The sequence below is a fragment of the Capra hircus genome, chromosome 19, assembly GCF_001704415.2.
Source record: "Capra hircus breed San Clemente chromosome 19, ASM170441v1, whole genome shotgun sequence".
Classification (NCBI taxonomy): Eukaryota; Metazoa; Chordata; class Mammalia; order Artiodactyla; family Bovidae; genus Capra; species Capra hircus.
In genome coordinates, this window is record NC_030826.1 from 22,850,091 (window position 1) to 22,871,271 (window position 21,181).

The 21,181-nt window shown below is 56.2% G+C and overlaps 2 protein-coding genes across 2 annotated transcripts; both read left to right on the forward strand.

The window, feature by feature from the left end:
• On the forward strand, window positions 1,987–12,328 carry DPH1 (diphthamide biosynthesis 1). The gene is made up of 13 exons (XM_018064404.1): window positions 1,987–2,088; window positions 3,877–4,029; window positions 4,162–4,225; window positions 5,826–5,947; window positions 6,334–6,491; window positions 6,611–6,732; window positions 8,475–8,543; window positions 8,943–9,099; window positions 9,216–9,316; window positions 9,999–10,077; window positions 10,352–10,492; window positions 10,649–10,756; window positions 11,475–12,328. The coding sequence occupies exons 1-12, from the start codon at window positions 2,028–2,030 to the stop codon at window positions 10,736–10,738; spliced, it is 1,317 nt and encodes a 438-aa protein (XP_017919893.1). The 5' UTR covers window positions 1,987–2,027; the 3' UTR covers window positions 10,739–10,756; window positions 11,475–12,328.
• OVCA2 (ovarian tumor suppressor candidate 2) lies at window positions 10,770–12,328 on the forward strand. The gene is made up of 2 exons (XM_005693319.3): window positions 10,770–11,115; window positions 11,475–12,328. Exons 1-2 carry the CDS (start codon window positions 10,803–10,805, stop codon window positions 11,972–11,974), a joined length of 813 nt encoding a protein of 270 aa, XP_005693376.2. The 5' UTR covers window positions 10,770–10,802; the 3' UTR covers window positions 11,975–12,328.

Here is a 21,181-nt window from a genome sequence, read left to right on the forward strand (position 1 = left end):
GTCTGAGCCCTGCCAGGCAGACACTAGCTGAACTCCGAGGACACTGAGAGCTGCAGAGGCCCTCCACCAGTAAAACCCAGGTCAGGGAGGTTGAGCAACTCACAGCAGATCAGTGCTGAAGTATGAGCCTGCATCAGGATATGCTAATCCTCCTTCCACCTCCCCAAGCCGCCTCCCCATGACCCCCTGCCCTGCAATCTGCAATCTCCAGTATCTTAGGCAAGGTTGGCTGGGGCTGGGCGTGAGTGTGAGAAGCAGAGTTATTTCGGGCCTCTGGAGGGCTGGGTGCTGTTTTGGAGTCCAGCCAGGGGGTGGGGGCGACTGTAGGTGGTGCTGTAGTGCAAGGTGGGGGTGCGCTGTGCCCGCCTTCTTGTCAGGCAGTAATTACTCAGACTGCTGAGTAACTCTGGCAGGGAGACCCCCGCGGACAGATGGAGGTGTTCTCGGCCTAAGCTGAATGATGGCCCCCAGTGTCCTGCACAGCAGGGTCTTCAGGCACAGGCTTGTTTCCTAATGGGGGCCACACAATTCATTCAGGCCAGAGGCTGTGGGGTGGCGCTATAAGAGGAGGGGGGCCTTCTATTACCACTTCTGCTGAGGGAAAAGTCCTAAGGGGTGTGGGCCTGCTAGGGAAACGCCATCACTCAGTACTGAAGCGAGTCTTTTCCTCTTGGGACTCTCAGCTGCATCCAGAGCTAAGGCTGCCCACAGACTGGGCCTTCGTGTCCTGAATGTGGAGGGGATGGACTCAAGTGGACCCCGGAATTGAGATCCTCCACACTGGGGGTCTGGAGAACCTGAAGGATTGAGAACGTGCAGGCTGGACTCTCATCACACTGATGGGTTGTTCCTTGGGCCACATTCCTGTCCAAAGGTGTGACCATCCTAAGAGCATTCTTTGGGGGTCTGAGGGGCAGAGCACAGACCCCTTCTGGTCTGCCCCTCGGCTGCTCATTCTCAGCCTGCCCAGCCAGCCCTCCTCTCTGGGCAGTCTCCCAGGCAGAGCCTGTCCCTGGCTGCTTGTTTTTCACTTCTCTCTGCACCTTAATTAGGAGTTTCCAAGCAGGGAGGGCCTCCAGGGGAGCCTGAGGCCACAGAGCTGCCTTAAAGGGCCAGCTGTGTTCACACAGAGCAGAGAGGAAGATGGTGCCAGAGGGCTGGGTGGGCAAAACGCCCTGGGGGTGACTGCTCTGTGGGGCAGACCTTGATGAAAGCCAGTCCTGCAGGCAGTCTGCTCTTCCAAAGGTCAAGGCTGTCTCACTGGCCACTTTGCCTTCTCTTTGGGATTCCAGGAGCTTATAGGCCGGCTGCCTAGGCTGGAGGGGCAGCCAAGGCAGGGTAAACGTTGGCCAGAATCCAGAAGGTTTAGGCAGTCGAGTCCTTGGACTTCCCTTTTCTCCCAGGAAAGCATCCTCTGGCTGGAGTCCTTCCCCTGGTAGTAGTTTTTCACAGTGAACCTTCCACACTGTTGGTTCTAGAGGTGTAAGGGCATCCCAGCACTCCGGAAATCGGCCTCAAGACTCGATTTGGCACCGGCTCAGTGGGCGCTGAGTTCTGTCCCTTCGGGACAATGGGATCCTCTGAGGCAGGGAATGCGGCCCCGCCCATAGGTGTCCAAGGCTTATCAGGAGGGGAGATAGGGAAGCTGAAGGAAGACCCGGCGGTGCTTCTATTTACAAGACTGCGCCCCCCCGCCCCCCCCCCCCCGAACTAGGGCAGGGAGTCTTTAAATAGGAGGGCACTTGTGCAGGAGAGCCAGGTTCAGGCTGCTCGCAAAGGGAGGAGGGGACAGGGTCGCCGGGAGAACGGAACCACAGTGGTCGAGGACCACTAGGGGCTCCCAAGAGTCCCGACCTTCCCGGCTGAGACAAGCGGCCCATTCTGGCCCCGCCCCTATCTTTCTCCTTCACGGTCCCCGCCCCGCAAATCCCCGCCCCTCTCTGGCCGATCGGCGATCTATCGCACTGTCTGCGTTCTCTGCGTTCTTCTAGCGCTGTCTTTTTGGTCCCAACGTGGGTCCGCTGGCGATGGCGGCGCTGGTAGCGGCCGAGGCCGCAGACTCTTGCAGCCGAAACGGCCCGGGCAGAGGTGGGTGCTAGGACGCTGCGGCCTCCGGACCTCGCATCTCGGGGTAGGGCCCCTGAGTCAGGGACAGGACCAGCCCACTTTAACAGCGGCGATGCCGTTCTCCGCCAGATCCGGAAGGTCTCGTAGTCACTCGCTCAGAGTCACTGTCGCTGGAGTCCAGGGGGACCCGTCTTTCTTATGCGACCTTAGGGCACCATCGGGAGCAACCCCTCCTAGAAGCTTGTAGTCCTCAAGCCAGAAACGCTGCCTCCCTGCCTTGGCGGGTAGACAGACTCATGAAGACTCAAGGATGAGACGGACCCGACGGGGAGGGAAGGAGCCAGGCGTGTTGGACGGGGCATTCCTCGAGTCTGCCTTCAGGGAATGCTTTACGTAGGAGGCACAAGGTTTCATTAACCCGAGCGCCCGCTGAATGCCAGGCCTGTGCTAGGTGCAGGGACTAGATTGCAACCCTGCTCTCAGGGATCTCACCGTCTACCGGGGAACACTGAAGTAAACAGAGGATTACAGCCAAATTGTAAAGAAGGAGGAGCTTACTGGCCTTTGGGACAAATTGAGCTGCTGGGAGTAGCAGCTCCCACAACCCTGCAACCACTAGGGACGTGGGCCTGTCAGAGGAGCTTCTGACAGGGCCGGCCCAGAGACACTGGTGTTCCAAGGCCTTTGAAACAACTGAACAAGTACCATAGCAGTGGTTACATTCAGATCAGGACTTAGGGTCCCAGCCTGCCATTCTGCTTCTCCACTGCACCATCACCATCATCACCCCTGTGTCTGCTGCTGCCCCAAACACGTGCCCACACACAGAGGCTGAAGTGTCAGTCTAGCAGGATCTCTGGTAGAAGTTCTGGCAAATAGTACCAGCTCAGTAAATATTCGCTGAATGAGTCCATTTCTCACCTTTTCACACTCTTGAAATGTCTGGTGCCTAAAGAGATGCCCAGGTTGGGGTAAACTGAATTGTGGGGAGTTGGATGTTGAGTAAGGGGCTACAGCCTTCCTAAAGGACTACAGTGTTTCTTCTCCTTTAATCTTGGGGGTGGGGGGGTTGTAATTATTTGTGTCCCTACATTTGGCCCTCTGGACTACAAGCCCTTAAAGGGCAAGATCACTTTTCTGTCCTCACCTGTTTGCCCACAGTCCTGACTAGAGTGTATTCTTTCCAGCCTTCCAGGAGTGGGAAGTGGGGGAGAATGATGGAACTAGGGAACTTAAGTTGGTTAAATGTATAGTGCTTACCTTTTGAATGAGGAGAGGGAAAAAGCAAGAATTAACCAGTGTAGACATAGTCAATGGGACTCGAGTAAGGAAGGAAGTCTTTTAAATTAGGACTTATAACAGTTTGTTTATAGATCTCATATCTAGGATCTCAGAACTTCAAGGCTTTCTCAGGGGCTGGGAGCAGAGGGACATTTTCCTAGACTGATTGGGCTGGCTGGGCTCTTGGGTTTTCCTCAGGATTGTTCTCAATCAAGGAACAGTTGTGTGGATATTTTTCCCATTTGCCCCTCAGTTGTGTCCCCTGGTGCCAGCTCTACGCTCAGGGTGAGCCACACATTCAAGTCCTTGATTCCCAATCTCATAACATGGAAATTAGTTACACAGATTTCCTCCTAGCTTAATGGGTTGTCTCTCCAGCTTCAGGATGAACTCAGTGGGGAAGAAGGCTGGGCCAATCCTCTTGGCTTCTGGGATCTGGGCCTTAAAGTTGGGTGGCATTAACAGCTCCATCAGGTCTGGCTGTGATTTAGGCCAGGCACCAACTCAGGCCTCTCACATTTATCCTAGGTCGAGCCCCTCGGGGCCGCTTGGCCAATCAGATCCCAGCTGAGATCCTGAACAATCCCCAGCTGCAGGCGGCCATCCAAGTCCTGCCTTCCAACTATAACTTTGAGATTCCCAAGACCATCTGGAGGATCCAACAGGCCCAGGCCAAGAAGGGTGAGCCCCGCAAGCTCTGAGCTGGAGTATGGGTGGAGAGGTTGTCTGACCCAGCCGGAGGGTGAGGGTGGGGGGTTCCCATCCCAGTCTTTTCCCAGCCCTGTGCTCTCCTGTCTCTGCTCTGTCTTGCAGTGGCCTTACAAATGCCCGAAGGCCTCCTCCTCTTCGCCTGTACCATTGTGGATATCTTGGAAAGGTGAGCCTTGGGGCACTGAGGAAGCTGAACTGAGACCCGTGTCCATTACAGCTCTGGCCATCAGTTAGTTCAGCTAGTGTCTGCCTGGCAGGGCTCAGGATTGCTCAGTCCAGTCCTGCAGCTGGCACCTCTGCCTTACTGTGTTCCTTCCCACAACCATGCACACACCAAGGGAAAAACCCCAATCTAAACTCCTACCCTGCTACAATACCTCGTCTCTATAAATCTCCCCTTCCCTAAAAAAAAAAATTGGGAGGGAGAAATTAGTCAATTTCATTATCTTCAAAGCTGGGCCCAGAGCAGTTGGTGGGGCCTGAGGAAGAAGCTGAGAGCCCCTAGAGTTGACCCTAAATGGGCTGTGTGGTCAGCATGGGGTCTGGCTATGGGGGGAGACTTTTTCTCTGGCACATTTGGAGGAGCGGGGCAAGGGGGGCTTGGCAGCAGAAGTGCCTAGGAGATGGTATTCAATTCCTCCACCTCCCTCATCTAAGTTTCAATACAATGAGCCATCCTCAGGAGGGGGGTGAGCGCTCAGCCATCTGGAACCAGCACGGGAACAGGGAAGGAGAAAGAAGAAAGGGGAGGTCATCTCGTGATGGGAACCTCCCACTTCCCTGCTGCCGCCCTCCCCTCACCCTGCTTCGCATCCCGCAGCCACAGACTCACTTCCCTGCTCCCACCCTCTTGCCCCTTGGGGATGCTCTCTGGGGCTTGGGCCAATTTGCATACATTTTAATCTATAAAAAATTAAGTGCTCCGGCTGACTCAGAAGCCTGGGCTGCATTCTAAGGAGCTGAATAATCTGCTTCTGTGCACAGCCTGGCAGCAGCTCAGCGTTCCCCACCACACCCCCAGGAGAAGAACAGGGAGACCCCCCCACCTCCCCATCCCTGAGCCGGACTGCATGCCCCAGGGGTGGGTCTCAGGGAAGAGCTGGGCCTCTGGCCCCATTCCTGTGGTGAGTTTAGGGGCTGTGGGGTCTTCCTTACCCACCCCCATCCTCCAGTGATTCAGGCCTGGCAGCAGATCCCATGGCAGTGCGCTGGCCATAGCCCACTCTTCCTGACGCATGAGGCATGTGGGTGGCGCCATGTGCTGTGGGGGAGCCGTTCATGGGTTCCCCCATCCTGGCACAGAGGGCCTTGACTAAGGGTGGGGAGGCAGCAGGGGTTCTGGGCGACTGGGAGGTTATGTGCATCCACTACGCGTCACGGTGCCAGGGTGTGGAAACGGATGTCTTTGCCCGTATGTGTGTGCACCTGGCTCTGGGTGGCATGAGTCAGGGCGGCGGAGGTCTGCGGATGACCCGTACGCATGCCAGGCTAAGGCCTGGGGGGTCCTTCTTGCAGTCGGAGTCCGGGCAGAGGAACCAGGGTGCTGCAGAGTCCATCCGCATACAGCTAGAGTTCCAGGAGCTGCTGCCAGACCTGGGGGAGGTAGCAGCTGGGCCCCTCCTACTCTGTTGGCAGAAGTGGCAGTTGCCAACCCAAGGGATTGGGAGCGGCAGGGAGAGCAGAGCTGGGCCCTGAGATTAGCCACATTCGGGTCTCTCTGCCACCTCACTCCTTGTGTCATTGTCCCATCGTTTCCACCCCCACAGGTTCACAGAGGCCGAAGTGATGGTGATGGGCGACGTGACCTACGGGGCTTGCTGTGTGGACGACTTCACTGCAAGAGCCCTGGGGGCTGACTTCCTGGTGCACTATGGCCACAGCTGCCTGGGTACAGGCCGCCAGGACACTCAGACCCGGCAGGGAGGCGGAAGCGCCCGCTCATCTCCATTGCAGTGTCTGGTGCTGCTTGCACGCCTGGGGTCCCTCCTGGCGTCTGGGATGGCCTTGGCCTTCCTGCTCCATGGGTGGAGCTTGCCTTTGGACTTGGTTGCCTTGGAAACCATGCTGCTGTCCCAGTTGTGGGTGTTTGAAAGGCTGTTGGTGGTAGAGCAGGCTGGACCCCCCAGTTGAGTGGCAGAGATGGAGCTTCTAAAAGACCCGTGACACCACCCTCCCCACCTCCCCGAACTCCCCGACTGTCCTCAGGCTGAAGCTGCTTGTCCTCTGCCCCTCTTGCCTTCCAAAACAGTCTCCTGAATTCTTCTCTTCTCCCAGTTCCCATGGACACCTCGGCCCAAGACTTCCGGGTGCTGTATGTCTTTGTGGACATCCGGATAGACACTGCCCACCTCCTGGACTCTATCCGCCTCACCTTTCCCCCAGCCAGCGCCCTCGCGCTGGTCAGCACCATTCAGTTCGTGTCAACCTTGCAGGTGAGTGAGCTGGTCTCCGGGCTCTTCCTGGGTCCCCATGTCAGGTGCTGCAGACTGGTCCTCTGGGCCTGGCTCTCCCTCCCCGTCCACTTGCTCCTCTTCCCTCATTCTTCCTACAGGCAGCTGCCCAAGAGCTGAAAGCTGAGTATCGTGTGAGTGTCCCACAGTGCAAGCCCCTGTCCCCTGGGGAGATTCTGGGCTGCACATCCCCCTGCCTACCCAAGGAGGTGGAGGCTGTGGTGTAAGTGGAAAATGGGGGGCCAGTCATAGACACATAGGAAAAGTTCCCTGCTTTTCTTCCATGCTGTGAAAAGGCATCTCTTCCATGCTGTGGCCTCTCCATGATCTGGGAAGGTACAGTTAAGGACAGCATCTCCTAGCCCTGCTTGATACAGCGGTGTTTAAGCCTAAAATCAAGTCCCTGGACACTGAGGTTCATCGTCCGAGAAAGGAAACTGAGTCTCAGATTCCTTAGCCATTCGCTCAAGGTCACTCTCCAAGATGGGGACCAAAGAGGGTTTCAGGTTCCCCAGCTCCCTCTCCAGTGCTCTGGCCAACATCCAGAAGACTATCCCCAGGGTGGGGCAGGAATGAGGGCCTGAGGGGGGCTGTGGACAAGGGTGGGGCTCAAAATGGTGCGCATATAATTGGAGAAGATGGATGGGCACGCCCAGGCTGCAGCCCCATTAATTTAGCATCTGGACAGCTAACAAGCAGGAGCAGCGTGTCTCCTGCTGCCTAATTATTTTAGGTAATAGAAATGCTTAATGTTGTGTGAATGCAGCCAGCCTCGGAGCCGACAGCTCCCCCAGCTAAGACTGAGGAGGGGAGCCCCATTCTCAGCTAATGGCAGGGAGGGGGGGCATTCCCCTGACTCAGCCCCACTTCTGGGGCTGCTGATGCTGTTGCTACAAGCTTTGCTGAACCCACATAGGACACCCTTGCCCCCAGAGAGGCCCACATCAGGGCCTTCCCTTTCTCTGGCAGCCCTGCTCCCCGATGGGCATTCCCTCTTGCCTGAGCATACATAACTCTGAGCTCATACATGACTGCCCCTGGGGGCTTCGGGTGTCTGTTGGAGGGAGGAATACCCCGAGTGTGTGTTGGCCATTCATCACAATTTGGTATGGTCTCCCAAGAGAGAAGGAGCTGCCACGTGGACTGTCTTCCATGCTGTGGCCTCTCTTCCATGCTGTGGCCTCTCCATGATCTGGGAAGGTACAGTTAAGGACAGCATCTCCTAGCCCTGCTTGATACAGCGGTGTTTAAGCCTAAAATCAAGTCCCAGGTATACTGCTTAAAAGAGCTGTGTGACTTTGGGAAAGTTTCTTAATATCTCTGAACCTCACTTGTATCTTTTTTGAAATGGGGATTCAAATTTCTCAACATTGAAATGGGTAACTTGGAGGATTACCTGTTAGGACTGAGTGAAGTCATACATGTCAGGTGTTTAGCGCAGGCCTGGTACACGGAAGGCATAAGCCCAGTAAACCATGGCTCTTATTACAGTTCAGTAACTGGACCCAAGAGCTAGTTTGAGCAGAGTAGTCAAACTATATATACACCCTGAAAGCTCATTTATGGCCCAGATGACACCCTGGACACTACTTCCCACATCCGTACTGAGCTAGGTGAGGGACAATCTCTCCTCCCACCTCCACGTTAGTCTCTCTAGAGCCTTCCCATGACCCTGGCTGGCTCTTTCCTCTTCCCCTAGAAGGTTCAGGTGGGGATAGGGGCAGTTTTCAGACTCTGCATTACATAACTAGAGGGGCCTTAATGGTCCTCCAGTTCAAACTCCTATTTTACACGTGAGACAGCCAGGGCCTGGGGGGTGGGAGGAGGGGTTTTAAAGGATGGCTTGTCCCAGTTCATATACACCGCAGTGTAGCCAGCCAAGAACTCAGTCCTCTGGACCTCCAAGCCGGTGCCTGCTTCTGGTGCCCCATCCCACCCTCAGGGCCCCCTTTCTCCCCGCTGCAGGTATCTTGGAGATGGCCGCTTCCACCTGGAGTCTGTCATGATCGCCAACCCCAACATCTCCGCTTACCGGTATCGGCTAGACTGGGCTGACCAGCTGGGAAGGGGGTGGAGTCCCCTGCCCCTGAGACCCTCAGTCAGCCCCAAACTTCCTCACCGCAGGACCACTTAACAGCCCCCAGCCCTGAGGATCTGAGGTTCTGAATCTGGGTCCGAGACGTAGGGTTGCTGCTACACAGCACCTCCTCATCCACTGGATCCACACCGAGATCCTAGAACCCTCTCTCACTCGTGCCTGCTCCAGCTGTGGAACTGATCTTCCCAGTAGCACTCTCTGCTCTTGCCTCTGTTCCTAATTGCCTGCATGGAGCCTGAAGGTTCCAAAGACCAAGGGGCTGCATGAGGGAGCTGTGTATACGGCGCAAGTTCTGTGAGTGGCTGTCCCAGTGACCCTGACAGCTTCTTTTCCAGATATGACCCTTACAGCAAGGTCCTGTCCAGAGAGCACTATGACCACCAGCGCATGCAGGCCAACCGCCAGGAAGCCATAGCCACTGCCCGCTCAGCTAAATCCTGGGGTCTCATCCTGGGCACTTTGGGCCGCCAAGGCAGTCCCAAGATCCTGGAGGTCAGAGGGGCTCTGGGAAAGGGGACTAGCTGGGAACCCAGCTGAGAAAATCAGGAGGCCAAGGGATTTACTTTGGCCGCTTGATCACCCCAGCTCTGCCTCCCTCTCCCAAACAGCACCTGGAATCTCGGCTCCAAGCCTTGGGACTTCCCTTCGTGAGGCTGCTGCTCTCTGAGATCTTCCCCAGCAAGCTCAGCCTCCTTCCTGAGGTGGATGTGTACGTTTCCCCACCTTAATCTATCTAGCAATGATTGGCTAAGGAAGCGTAGAATCTGGGTTCTGCCCATTACCTATTGCAGGCTGGAGTCAGTGCTTCTGTGACCATGAAATTTTAACGTTTAGAGGGCACTCATCTCGCAGGGGCTACTTTTGGCTGTGGGTCAACCCAACTTTGTCTGGCTTGGGGGCTCACAGGCAACGGCTACATCATAGTTGTTCTGTGTGAGATGAGTTTGAGGGGTGGTTGGCAACTGCATTGGACCAGGCACTAAATTTTATCCTGGGGTCTGATGGCAAACATGCTGCCCAAGCCCTCTCTTCAGAAAGTTCATAGTCAGGGACTTCCTGGGCGTCCAGTGGTTGAGACTTCACTTTCCAGTGTTGGGGGGCGCTGCAGGTTTCAATTCCCTCGTTGGAAAGCTAAGATCCCACATAAGATATGCAATATTGTAACAAATTCAATAAAAACCTTAAAAAAGCTCACAGTGGGGGAAACAGAAGAGAACAATGCTATTCTAAACAGCAGTGGGTGAGTCTTTACTTTCGAATTAATAGTAAGCTCCGTTGAGTGTGTTGGGGACACAGTCATGTTCTTCAGCATGCTGCCAGGAACAGGAAGGCCACCCAACCCCACTCCCACCCCCTGCCCCTTGGATCTGACCTGATTTCCCTTCTTATAGGTGGGTGCAGGTGGCATGTCCACGCCTGTCCATCGACTGGGGTACAGCCTTCCCCAAGCCGCTGCTCACGCCCTATGAGGTAACACTAGGTTCTGAAAATCGCTGGGGGAGAACGGACTTCACCCTTAGTTCTGTCCTGGAAGGAGTCCTCAGTGGAGCAGCACTTAAGTTACAGCGGAGGCACTTCCTAGCTGTGTGGCCTTGCGCAAGTCCCTTCCTGCTCTCTGAGCCTCACATTTCCTTTCTATGCTATGGGTATAATAGGACCTTCGTAGGTCATTGTGAGGCCCGAATTAAATAATCCTGCGTAGAAAAATGTTGGCAAATGTTACTGTCCAGATTTTCTCCCCCAGGCGGCGGTGGCCTTGAGGGACATTTCCTGGCAGCAGCCCTACCCTATGGACTTCTACGCCAGCAGCTCCTTGGGGCCGTGGACGGTGAACCACGGGCGGGATCGGCTGCTCCAGGTCCCAGGCCGGCCGGGCCTAGAGAAGGTAGGAAGGGACTCCAAGGAAGACCGAGGGGTCTGGGCGCGGCCGCCGAGGCGGCGCGAGCCGAGGCCGCCCCCCTGCGGCCGCTAAGGGAAATGCACGACAGCAGGGTGGGGAACGTCGCAGAAGCGGGACCGTGACCAAAGTCTGCCACCCCAGGTTCAGGGGGGGCCCGCGCGCCCCTCTCCAGCCGCGGCTTGCGAGGCTTGCAGCTGCAGAGGCGAGGAGGTGTCGGCGATCGCTCCCTGAGACGCTCCTGGTTCCCAGGTATCCGCCCTACCTCTGGACCTGCAGCACCCTCTTCCGTGTTGTCATGGCAACGTCCGCTTGCTCTGTGGCCCGCCTCCAAGGTGGTGGCTGTATTGGGTCCCCCACTTCGCGTTCAACTTCCGCTCGGGGAAAGGCTGCTTCCGGTTCCTCTGGCGCGCAGGCGCCATGCATGATGGCTGCGCAGCCGCTTCTGCGGATTTTGTGTCTGGCGGGTTTTCGGCAGAGTGAGCGGGGCTTCCGTGAGAAGACCGGAGCGCTGCGGAAGGCGCTGCGGGGCCGCGCAGAGCTCGTTTGCCTCAGCGGCCCGCACCCGGTCGTGGACGTAGCGGGGTCGGAGGGCGCCAGGCCAGACTCTGGTGAGAGGAGCCCTGCCCGGAAATGCGCCCAGAGTCTTCTGTCTTGCCTAGTCCGCGTAACACCTGCCTGCACACAGCCACCCTGTCCCTCCCCACATTCCCGTCATCCTCCCACTTCATTCTACCCATACACGCCATCTCTGCCAACCTAGCCCCTTGCTCAAAGTCCTGCCTGGCTCTCCCAGACTTCTACCCATCTCCTCTTCAGGTCAGTCTGTTCCGCCTCATTTTCCCCAGACTTTCTACTCTGCTTCAACCACCTGTTTCCCTCATTCCCAAACCCTCCCTCACTCCCTTTCTTTCTTTCCCCCTGGATTTCCCCTTGCCTTAACTCTGTACTTTCCCCTTCATCGCTGTAGGACCCTGCCCTCCGGAGGAGCAGCCTCGAGGCTGGTGGTTTTCCGAACAGGAAGCAGACGTTTTCTTGGCCCTGGAAGAACCCACGGCGTGCAGAGGTCTGGAGGAAGCTCTGGGAATGGTGGCACAGGCACTGAACAAGCTGGGGCCTTTCGATGGGATCCTTGGTTTCAGCCAGGGGGCCGCGCTAGCAGCTCTTGTGTGTGCCCTTGGCCAAGGCGGTGATCCCCGCTTTCCTTTGCCCCGGTTTGTCATACTTGTATCTGGTTTCTGCCCGCGGGGCCTTGGCCTCATGGAACCCATCATGCAGGGCCCCTTGTCACTGCCTTCCCTCCATGTTTTTGGGGACACTGACGGCGTCATCCCCTCTCAGGAGAGTATGCAGCTATGTAGCCGATTCGATGGAGCCGTCACCCTTACCCACTCTGGTGGCCACTTCATTCCAGCAGCCGCACCCCAGCGCCAGGCCTACCTCAAGTTCTTGGACCAGTTTGCAAACTGAAAGCTCTGTAAAGGCCTTTGCCTTTGCATCCCCTTTCCACTCGACCACCACCCGCCACCCACCCCCGCCCCGAACCATGACCTTGATGCAACCTCTGTAATCCCTGCGTTTATTTTCCTACCTAGAAATCTCCCCTGCTATTAGGGCACCTCACCATCTCCAATTAAGAGACAAATATCAGTACTTAAGACTCAAATCATAGAAGCCTAGCTCTGCACTCCAAGAAAAAAAGGGGGGCAGGATTAGGAGGCCTCAGTGGACTTCGACCTTGGCATCCTGAATGAGTGGGGGGTGCCAGGAAAAGCTGAGACCGGCAGTACTGACTACCACACAATAAAGTGATTTGGATTTTGAGCCTCTTTTTCCTGGAAAAGATACACAGGAAAACTCGTTTTATCTTTTTTAGAAAGTGGATTCCTGGCCATCAGCACAGCCTCCAGGGCAGCAGCAAGCAGGGAGGTGTTTGCAGTAGCAAACCCCTAAGACAAGCTCATGCATATGTGCACATAGACACATTTTTGGTGGAAGTCTTAAGTCCCAAGCTAAAGGAAAGGACTCCTCCCTGAAGGAGGGAAGAGTTTACATCTGAGAAGTTTAGGGAAGAGACCAGTTGGCAAAGCTCTGCCTGGGCCATACTGGGTTTTAGCTTCTTGGATCCTGATCCCTGAGAGTTGTGTGTGGGCCTGTCAGAACCAGGTTCATGTATTTGTTTTTTCCACCGTAGCTGTCAGCTTCTCTGAACCGTTAGTTTGAAGGATGGGATGGTACTAGACCTAGCTGGAAACAAAGCACAGAGGTAACCTTTTCCAGACTTAACCCTGTTTGCAGAGTTGGAGATGGATGCTACTCTGTAGTGGTCACAGCCAAGGCCTAAGCAGCCCATCTCGTCTGAAAATGCTGTTAGTTATTCTTGTGAAAGTGGCTCAGTCATGTCCGACTCTTTGCGACCCCATGGACTGTCCATGGGGTTCTCGAGGCCACAATACTGGAGTGGGTAGCCTTTCCTTCTCCAGGGGATCTTCCCGACCCAGGAATCAAACTGGGGTCTCCTGCACTGCAGGCGGATTCTTTACCAGCTGAGCTATCTATTCTTAGGCACTCTAAAGACTGCTCGCTTTAGCTATTCCCTCCACTTCCAGTGCCTTCTTCCCCAGGCTGCCCTGCCTCTGCAGATTCACCAGTTTGTTCCTTTTCTGGAAGATTGCAACATACCCTATCTGGCCTGCAAGCATGGCTGTCCCAAGTAGTTAGTAACTGAGCAGGAATTGGGGTTAGGGAACTGCAGCACAAATGCCCTAGCCCATCCTGAGGCAGCCAGACTAAGAGCCTTAAATCACCTGAGATCCTGAGTTCTTCACTATGATAGCAGCTTTCTGAGACTTACAAGGGCTCCCTGGGTGCACTAGTGTTAAAGAACCTGCCTGCCAACGATCCCTGTGTCAGGAAGATTCCCCTGGAGGAGAGCATGGCAACCCACTCCAGTATCTTTGCTTGGAGAATCCTATGGACAAGAGGAGCCTGGTGGGCTACAGTCCATAGGGTTGCAGAGAGTCAGACACGACTGAAGCGACTTGGTAGGCACCATACAATATTTAAAAAAAAAAGTAAATGCCTAGGCAGAAAGTGGGGGTGGGAAGAAAGTTCTTTGCTACAGTCTGATACTGCTTTGCTCTTGGTGTTTTAAAGGGACCCCTTCCTTGGCAAAAGGAAGAAACTGAAATGCTCTGAATTATTCCTACAGACCTGTGGGATTTGGCCCATAGAATTTTAGGGGAAAAATTGGGTTTGTGATAGTTAAAATTTTAGGATTGTCACACAAAAATTCAGATTCCTTTCTTTGGAAATAAGCAGTGAGTAAGTCTGCAGTTAAGGGCTCACAAGCCCTCCTGGCAATCACAGGCTTCCCTCTTTAGCAAGGCCTCAAGAGGTGAAAATGATGTCTTGCATACCATAGTTGCTGCTACTTGGAATTATTGGGTGGAGTAAATGAGAGAGGGAAAGACATTTGGGGAGTGAATATTAAGGCAGTGTTTAAGGCTGGAAGGGTGAAATTGAAGACCAGAGAGGATCTGGTGAAGCAGAAGTGAAAAAGGTAGAAATTCCCCTGAGGATCAAAATGTGTGATGGGCTTCCCTGGCAGCTCAGATAGTAAAGAATCTGCTTGTGTGGGACACTGCTTGCACTGTGGGTTCAATCCCTGGGTTGGGAAGATCCCCTGGAGGAGGGGATGGCAACCCACTCGAGTATTCGTGCCTGGAAAATCCCCATGGGCAGAGGATCTTGGTGGGCTACAGTCCACGGGGTCGCAAAGAGTCAGAAAACTAAGCACAGCATAGAAGGAAACATGATATGGTCTACGTGTTCCCAACAAGTGTGATACATCATCTCCCATCGTGCCCTCCAGGAACAATGGGGAATCTTAGGAGGTTATTCCCCTCCACACAGATTCTATGGACCATTTGCATCAGGATCATGTTAAACCTTGGGTTCCTGGGATCAACTCCAGACCTAGTGAGCTAATCACTAGGACCCAGGAATCTGCATTTTGGCAAACCATCCTGGTCACTGTCATGCAATGAAATGCTGGGAAACCACTGTCTCTATAGAGTGTAAGTGTCTGGTGAGTGAGTGAGTGAATGAGTGAAGTTGCTTAGTTGTGTCAGACTCTGCGACCCCGTGGATTGTAGCCCACCAGGCTCTTCCGTCCGTGGGATTCTCCAGGCAAGAATACTGGAGTGGGTTGCCATTTCCTTCTCCAGGGGATCTTCCCAACCCAGGGATCGAACCCAGGTCTCCCGCATTGCAGGCAGATGCTTTAACCTCTGAGCCACCAGGGAAGCCCAAGTCTCTGATAAATATGTGTAATTTGAAAAAACAAAACAGTGATTCTCAGGCACTCCACTAGGAAGAGGGAAACAAGCTCTCTGGCTAAGAAACATTGATCTAACATTTTCAACTAAGGATAATGAGGTCCTGAAGACAGGAAGAGGAATATCATCTATTGAGTGCTAACTATGCAAGGCCTTGTGCTAAGCAGAAGGTTTAGTTACCTAATTTAATTCCATAGCTTCATAAGGTAGATGCTAACCTAGTTTTACAACTGAGACAAGAGGCACTGAGAGGCTAACTTCCCCAGAGTTGGATTCAGATCCAAGAACTGCCGTTCTTGACTTTGACTAGTCATTTTCTTCTCTGCTGCTACACAGAAGATGAGCAGAGAGGCCCCTACTCACTACTGGACAGCATGTCCTGCAAGGGCCTCACCTTCCTAATCCATAAAGTAGGTTGTGGGTGTGGTGCCCTGAATGATTTTCAAGATACTCAAATCCTAACTACAGTCAGTCATCTGGTTTTTCCCCCTCCTCTGGCCACTTGCAGATGGGTTCAAACTGCAAAAGACTTCATCTCTTCTTTCCAAATCATCCCTGCCATTTATCTTTTCTACCTGTCATTCAACCTTAGTTCCTAAAGCCCTTGGGAGAGAGAGTCCCTAAGCAGAGAACCCTCAACAGCCTCAGTCTTAGAGCTTCTGCTCAGAGAAATGTGTCCCCCCACTCCCCTGTTCATTCTCAGTGCCCAGAGCTGGGGTCTCCCCAGCACCACCACCTCCTTACAAGGACATAGTAGCCTAAGAGAATACTTCAGATCAAAATAGCTATCTGCAGTTTTCAAAGGTTTTTACTTACATGATCTAATTTGGTCCTCACAACAGGCCTGCCAGAAAGGAGGGATTATCTCATTTTACAGAAGGCTCGGAAACAACATGGCCCCTTAACAGCCAGTTGGTGACGCCAGGGGGGACCTCCTGCCTCCCTGTGCTCTCTTGGCAGGTGCACACAGTCTGCCCACCGATGTGCACTGGATGCCAGAGTCAGGTGCATTTTCATCTAAGCCTTCAGTGTCCTTGGGTGGGAGACAGACAGTGTGGGTGTTGATTAGCTGTGAAACCAGCACCAACTGTGTTAGAAACAGTTTAGAAAAGGGGAAATGGAGAGGTCAAGAAAAATTGCATCAATGGGTGCCAGGGCTGGGTTGCATTAATCATCCCAGCACTGTCCCTCGGTGGTCCTGCACCCAGTATTCCAACAGTCAACCCTGAAGTGGGTGATGGTGGTGGCAGCAAGTGACAGGCAGAATGTTTTTGAAGAGGTCATTGCTTACACTTCACTAGCCCAAGAGGACTAAAGCTCCTCTGGTATTTACTCCCCCTCTTTATGGCTTATTTGAGACAGTCTAAAATTGGAATCCAGCACCTAGAGATAGAGTGAGGTGAGCATGCAGGCATGTTCACACAGCCGTTTAGGGACGGGTTAACTTTACAAGCTTTACGCTTCCTGAGGGTCGGGGATCCTTCTTATCTTTCCAGATTCGGAGGGAAAGAGAGGAGGGAAGGCTGTGACTCCATCAGGCAATGGGTTCAAGGTTTACCCTTTGCCCTCTGCCTACTCAGCTAGGGGTTCCTGGAAGAATGAGGTCGTGGCGCATTTCGAAAACCTTTCCTCCGTCAACCCCGTTCAGTTCCCAGGATGCAAACATTTTCTCAGGTGCCTGCAGCCTCCCTCCCTCCCTCCCTCCCTCCAAGGAGGTAAAAAGAACCCAAATCCCAGAACTCCCCATTCTCTCACGATCCCTTGGCTGCAGTACCTCGGCTAGGAGGACAGGATGGTCACTGAGGGGGACAGTCAGACATATTCCGCAGAGCATACTCCGCTTCCTTCTCTGCCTCGTTGGATGCCCGGCTCCGGAGTAGCCCGCCTCCCTGTGCGGCACCTCCCGCCACCCCCGCAGACACATGGGCTCTCGACTCGCCGCCTCCGCTTCCTCCTGTTCTGAGTCTCCCCCATCCCGCCGGGCGGTGCGCTGCGGGGCGCGGCGCGTGGGCGTGCTGCGGGGCGACCATGGCTGTAGACTGTTACCTCCGGTTCCCACAGTAACAATCGAAAGCCACGGTTGCCCTGGAGACGCGGGGGCGGGGCGCGCGCTGCTGACGGCACCACGGCAGCTCGGGTTGGGCTGACGTCAGGACCGCGGGGTGGGGGGACGGTGGGGGACGGCGGCGGTGCGGGCGGGGGCCGGTGCTCGCTGCAGGGACGGGGCTCTGGGCTCTTGGCTCTGCGAAGTGCGTGTGGGCCGGCAGCCCCTCAGTAGACCCTGGGGACCTGGGACGGGACGGCCCAATGGCGGTGCCCGCGCTGGATCAGCACCGCGGACAGCGGCGGCGCGGGCAGCGAGCGTGGGGCTGAGGGATCTTCGGGGACCGAGGGGCCGGGGGCGCGGCAGGTGGCCGGGTCCGCGGTCCTGAGGCGGGGCCAGGCGTCGGTGGCCGTGACTGGAGACTGTTACTGAGGGCGGCCCGGGCAGTAAGCAGTCTAGAGCCAAGGTGCCGGCGCGCTGCCCGGGCAGGATGGCTCCGTCGCCCACAGCTGGGGGCGCTGCTGCTCTTCCTGCCCCGCGTCTCCAACCCTTCTCGGCCCCGGCGCTTGCGGACAGGCACGCGGCCCTTGACGTCAAAACACTGTGACGTCAAAGATGTCCCTGCGGAGAGGCACTTCCGGCTGCGGGGAGCGGGGAGGGGCGGGTGATGGGGGCGGGGCGGGGCAGTCAGGCCGAGGCCCCGCCCCCGCCTGGTCCTGAGAGGACAGCTCCTCATGCAGAGGCGGGAAGTTGGGGGCGCTGAGGGACCAGCTCGACGGGACGGGGAGGGGGCGCCCCGGCTGAATGAGGGGAGGGATCCCGAGGAAGCTGCGGCAGGGGGGCGGGTAGGTGGGCGTCTGTCTCTCGCCGGCGCCCCAGCTCAGCAGACCGGGGGCAGCGAGGCTGAGTCACCGCTCTGCGGGGAGGAGAGGAAGGGGCGCGTCTCCTGGGGGGCCAGCACCTTCGTCCCACTTTCTTGGGAGGATGGCGCAGGAGCCCCAGGAAAAGCCGCAGGGACTCTGGTCGGTCCTCTGATCGATGCTCCTCCGAAGTGGTTGCGTCTCCATCCGGGCGCAGGCAGGTGCTGCTCGGGGTTCTGCGTACGCCTCTGGCTCCAGCTCCAGCAGTTGCGAGGGGACCCTCGTCCCCTCCACCCTGTCCCCAACCCCACCCCTTTGGGGCCCCTCTAACCTGCCTCCTGTGGGTCTCCTCCTTGCCTTCCAGTCCATGTCCGTGCATCGTCCATCTGTCGCCCATTGGTCGGTCGGTCCCGCTTACCTGTCGGCTGTGTTGCGCCCGCGCCCGCTCGCCTCCCGCAGCCCGGCTGGCGCGGCGGCTTTTATAGGCGCGCGTAGTACTCGTGCGGCGGCTCATTCATGCGGCCGCGGCTCCTACACACTGACGCGTTGCCGACGTCAGCAGGGAATTTAGGAAACGGGAAGAGGGGCTATTTATAGTGGCGAGGCGGGGGGGGGTGGGGTGGGGCGGGGGGGTGGGGACTGAGGCGATGAGGAGCTGGGAAGGGGAGGAGGGCGCACGGAAGCAGGAACCGGGAGGGGAGCTCGCGCCCCCCGTACGGGTCTACAAGGGGTTAACTTTCCGGAACTGCGGGCTAGGGGCCAGGGAGAGGACAGTGCAGGGAGTGTGGCCAGGCCCATTATAAATGTATTCACTCTGGGACATCTGGGAGCTCAACCCCAGCCCACCACCCGGCTTTCCAGGGTCCTCACCCAGTAGCCCCTACTCCCACTCCTCAGTTCCTGGACCCGACGGCTCTGTGACATCACTGGATGCCCCGCGGTGGTGGCGTTATACCCCTCAAAGCTATTGCGGTGTCGTCACCCTTGGGCGAGGAGGGGAGAGAAAAAGCTGGACCCCCGGAGGGGCCTCTGACATCACCTAAAACGGTGGTGTCAGGGACATGAGGGGAGGAGCGGGATTCAAGGGGGTTGTAGGAGGAGGCTGGGCATGGAAGAAAAGGCTCAATGGGAATCGAGGAGCTGGAGACCCAAGGGAAGGGAGAAAAGTTGAGGAGAGTGGCTTGGACTCCCCAGAAATGAGCAAGAGGGTGCTCTATGGGGGAGGTGGGGGAGAGGTGGGAGGAGAAGGGAGAGAAAGGAGCCTCAGTAAGTGGAAGGGAGGAAGACCAGACCACAGTTTCAGAGCCTGACTCCCAGCAAACCTCATTTAAGACCCATCTGTGGAAGGAGGGACATTGACAGCTCAGCAGAGAAGAGTCTGGGGGGAGGGTAGCTGGGCTGACTACCCTTCCTGTAGGAGTAAGAGTTCCTGTAGGTCAGAATTGGTAAGAAGAGTCCATGCTATATTAGGCGAAGTTCTCCTGGACAGGAGTAGGGAAATGAATTTATGAATGGTCCTGGCCAAGCCTAGCTCAATCAATTGAGGAAAGTTCTAAACGAGGGAGGGGAGTGTGTTCAGAGACAGGAGCTGGGTTAGGGTGGAGAGAGGGGAATGCCAGGCCAGGCAGAACTAGGGAGGGAGGGAAAGGTCAAAGATTAAAGGCAGCTAGGCTGGGGGCAGGTATGTCAGACCCTTCCATACAGACGTAAGGACAGTATGAGGGTAGGGACTGGGGGAGCAGGAATCTGGGGAGATTGTTAAAGAAAAAAAACTGGCACCGGGGACCCTGGGGTGGGCCTACAGTGGACAGACGCCACTGCACAGAGACCGGGCTGATTGGATCCTTGTGGGGCTAGGATGTGGCCTCATCATGGGGAGAAAAGATTACAGCAGAAATGGGGTCAAAGAGGTCCTGCATACCCTTTGCCATCTGGCCACCTAGAGTTCTCTATTTTTGGCCTCCAGCCTTTGTCCTACTAGTTCTCTTCCCCAGGAATGTCTTCCTGCCTGGGGGAGAACTCCTATTCATCCATCAAAGCCCAGATGTAAGAGCACTTCACAGGAGTCTTCCTGCCTCCCTGCCCAGTACTCTATACACTTTTCCACCTCAGTGTGGCAGCACATCTCTCTGCCAAGATGTCGATGGGTGTCCACCTCCCCCTGGAGGCTCTCAGCTCCGGACCCCACCATTTTCATTCTTGGAAACTATTTCCCTAGTGAGCACCCTAGGGCGGGGGTTAGGGAGACGGAAAAGAGGACTGTGATCAGATGCACCCAGAACACAGAGTGGAAAGAGGGTAAAGACTCGGGACGCAATGGGTGTCAGAAGAACCCGTGGGGACCAGGAGCCGCCTTCTGACTGTTGAGGAAAGGGAGCCTCTGGGGGGCGCCCGAGACCTTGGTGTCTGGGACCGCGGGTGGCCGCTCCGGCGGCCCCTCAATGAATGACTCAGCCACTACCTCTGGCGGGGGCATGGGGGCGGAAGATGGCGCGGAGCCGGGGGGAGATTGGTGAACGCGGCCCCCACGGCCCAGCGGCCCTGCGCGGTTGCTAAGCTTTCCAAGGCCTCGGAGAGACGCGATCTGGGCGAACCTCATCGGTTACCATGGTAACTCTGCGCCCCAGCCTCTCGCGCTCGGCGGCTGAGGGAGGCGCAGCCAATCAAAAGCTGCAGGCGTTCTTGGGGACCCACTCCTACCCACCACGTGTGGGCGGGGGTCAGGAGGTGCGGGGAAGAGGCGGAGCGTGGGCTGCGGAGGCCCACTCAGCCGCTCAGGCGCTGGCTGCCGGCCTGATGTGCTGGGGCGGCGCGGGGACACTTCCGGAGTTAGCTGTGCAAGCGCCCTCGCTCCAGCGCCCGGTCTCCTCCCTCCTGGAGGGGGCGTCACCTGAAAGAAGAGGACCTTCACGTGGGGTGCAGGACCTTGCGGGGGATCCCGGGCTGCAGGCCCTCCTGTGACTTTTCTCTCGAGGAGGTCGCTCAAGCTGGTCGTCCCTCAACACAGCTCACACGGGAAATTTGGGGGCTTGGGTCGCTTCTGTGGGACCCCCAAGAGGCGCTGTCCAGCCATTTCCCGTCACCTTTCCTGGGTTCCATGTAGAGGCCTGCAAGTTCAGGGTGGGGTTTTGGGTACCACCTCTGCCCAGGTCATGGAGGGCTCTATATGGCAGTACCCTGAGTATGACAGAAAGCCGGTTCTTGGACTCCGGAAGGGGACAGGTGTGCGTCTGCAAACATGCACGCTCACGGGTGTCAATGCATGGAGAGGGTCTGGGTGCAAACGGGTCTATTCTGTGCATACCTATCCCACGTGGCTGAGTGAGGTTGGGTGTATTGGGGGGCCGGTGTACAAATGGAGAGTGCCATCCAGGGATATCTAATGAGAGACCCTTAAGAGCTTGTCTATCTTCTTCCTTAGGATTTCGGAAGC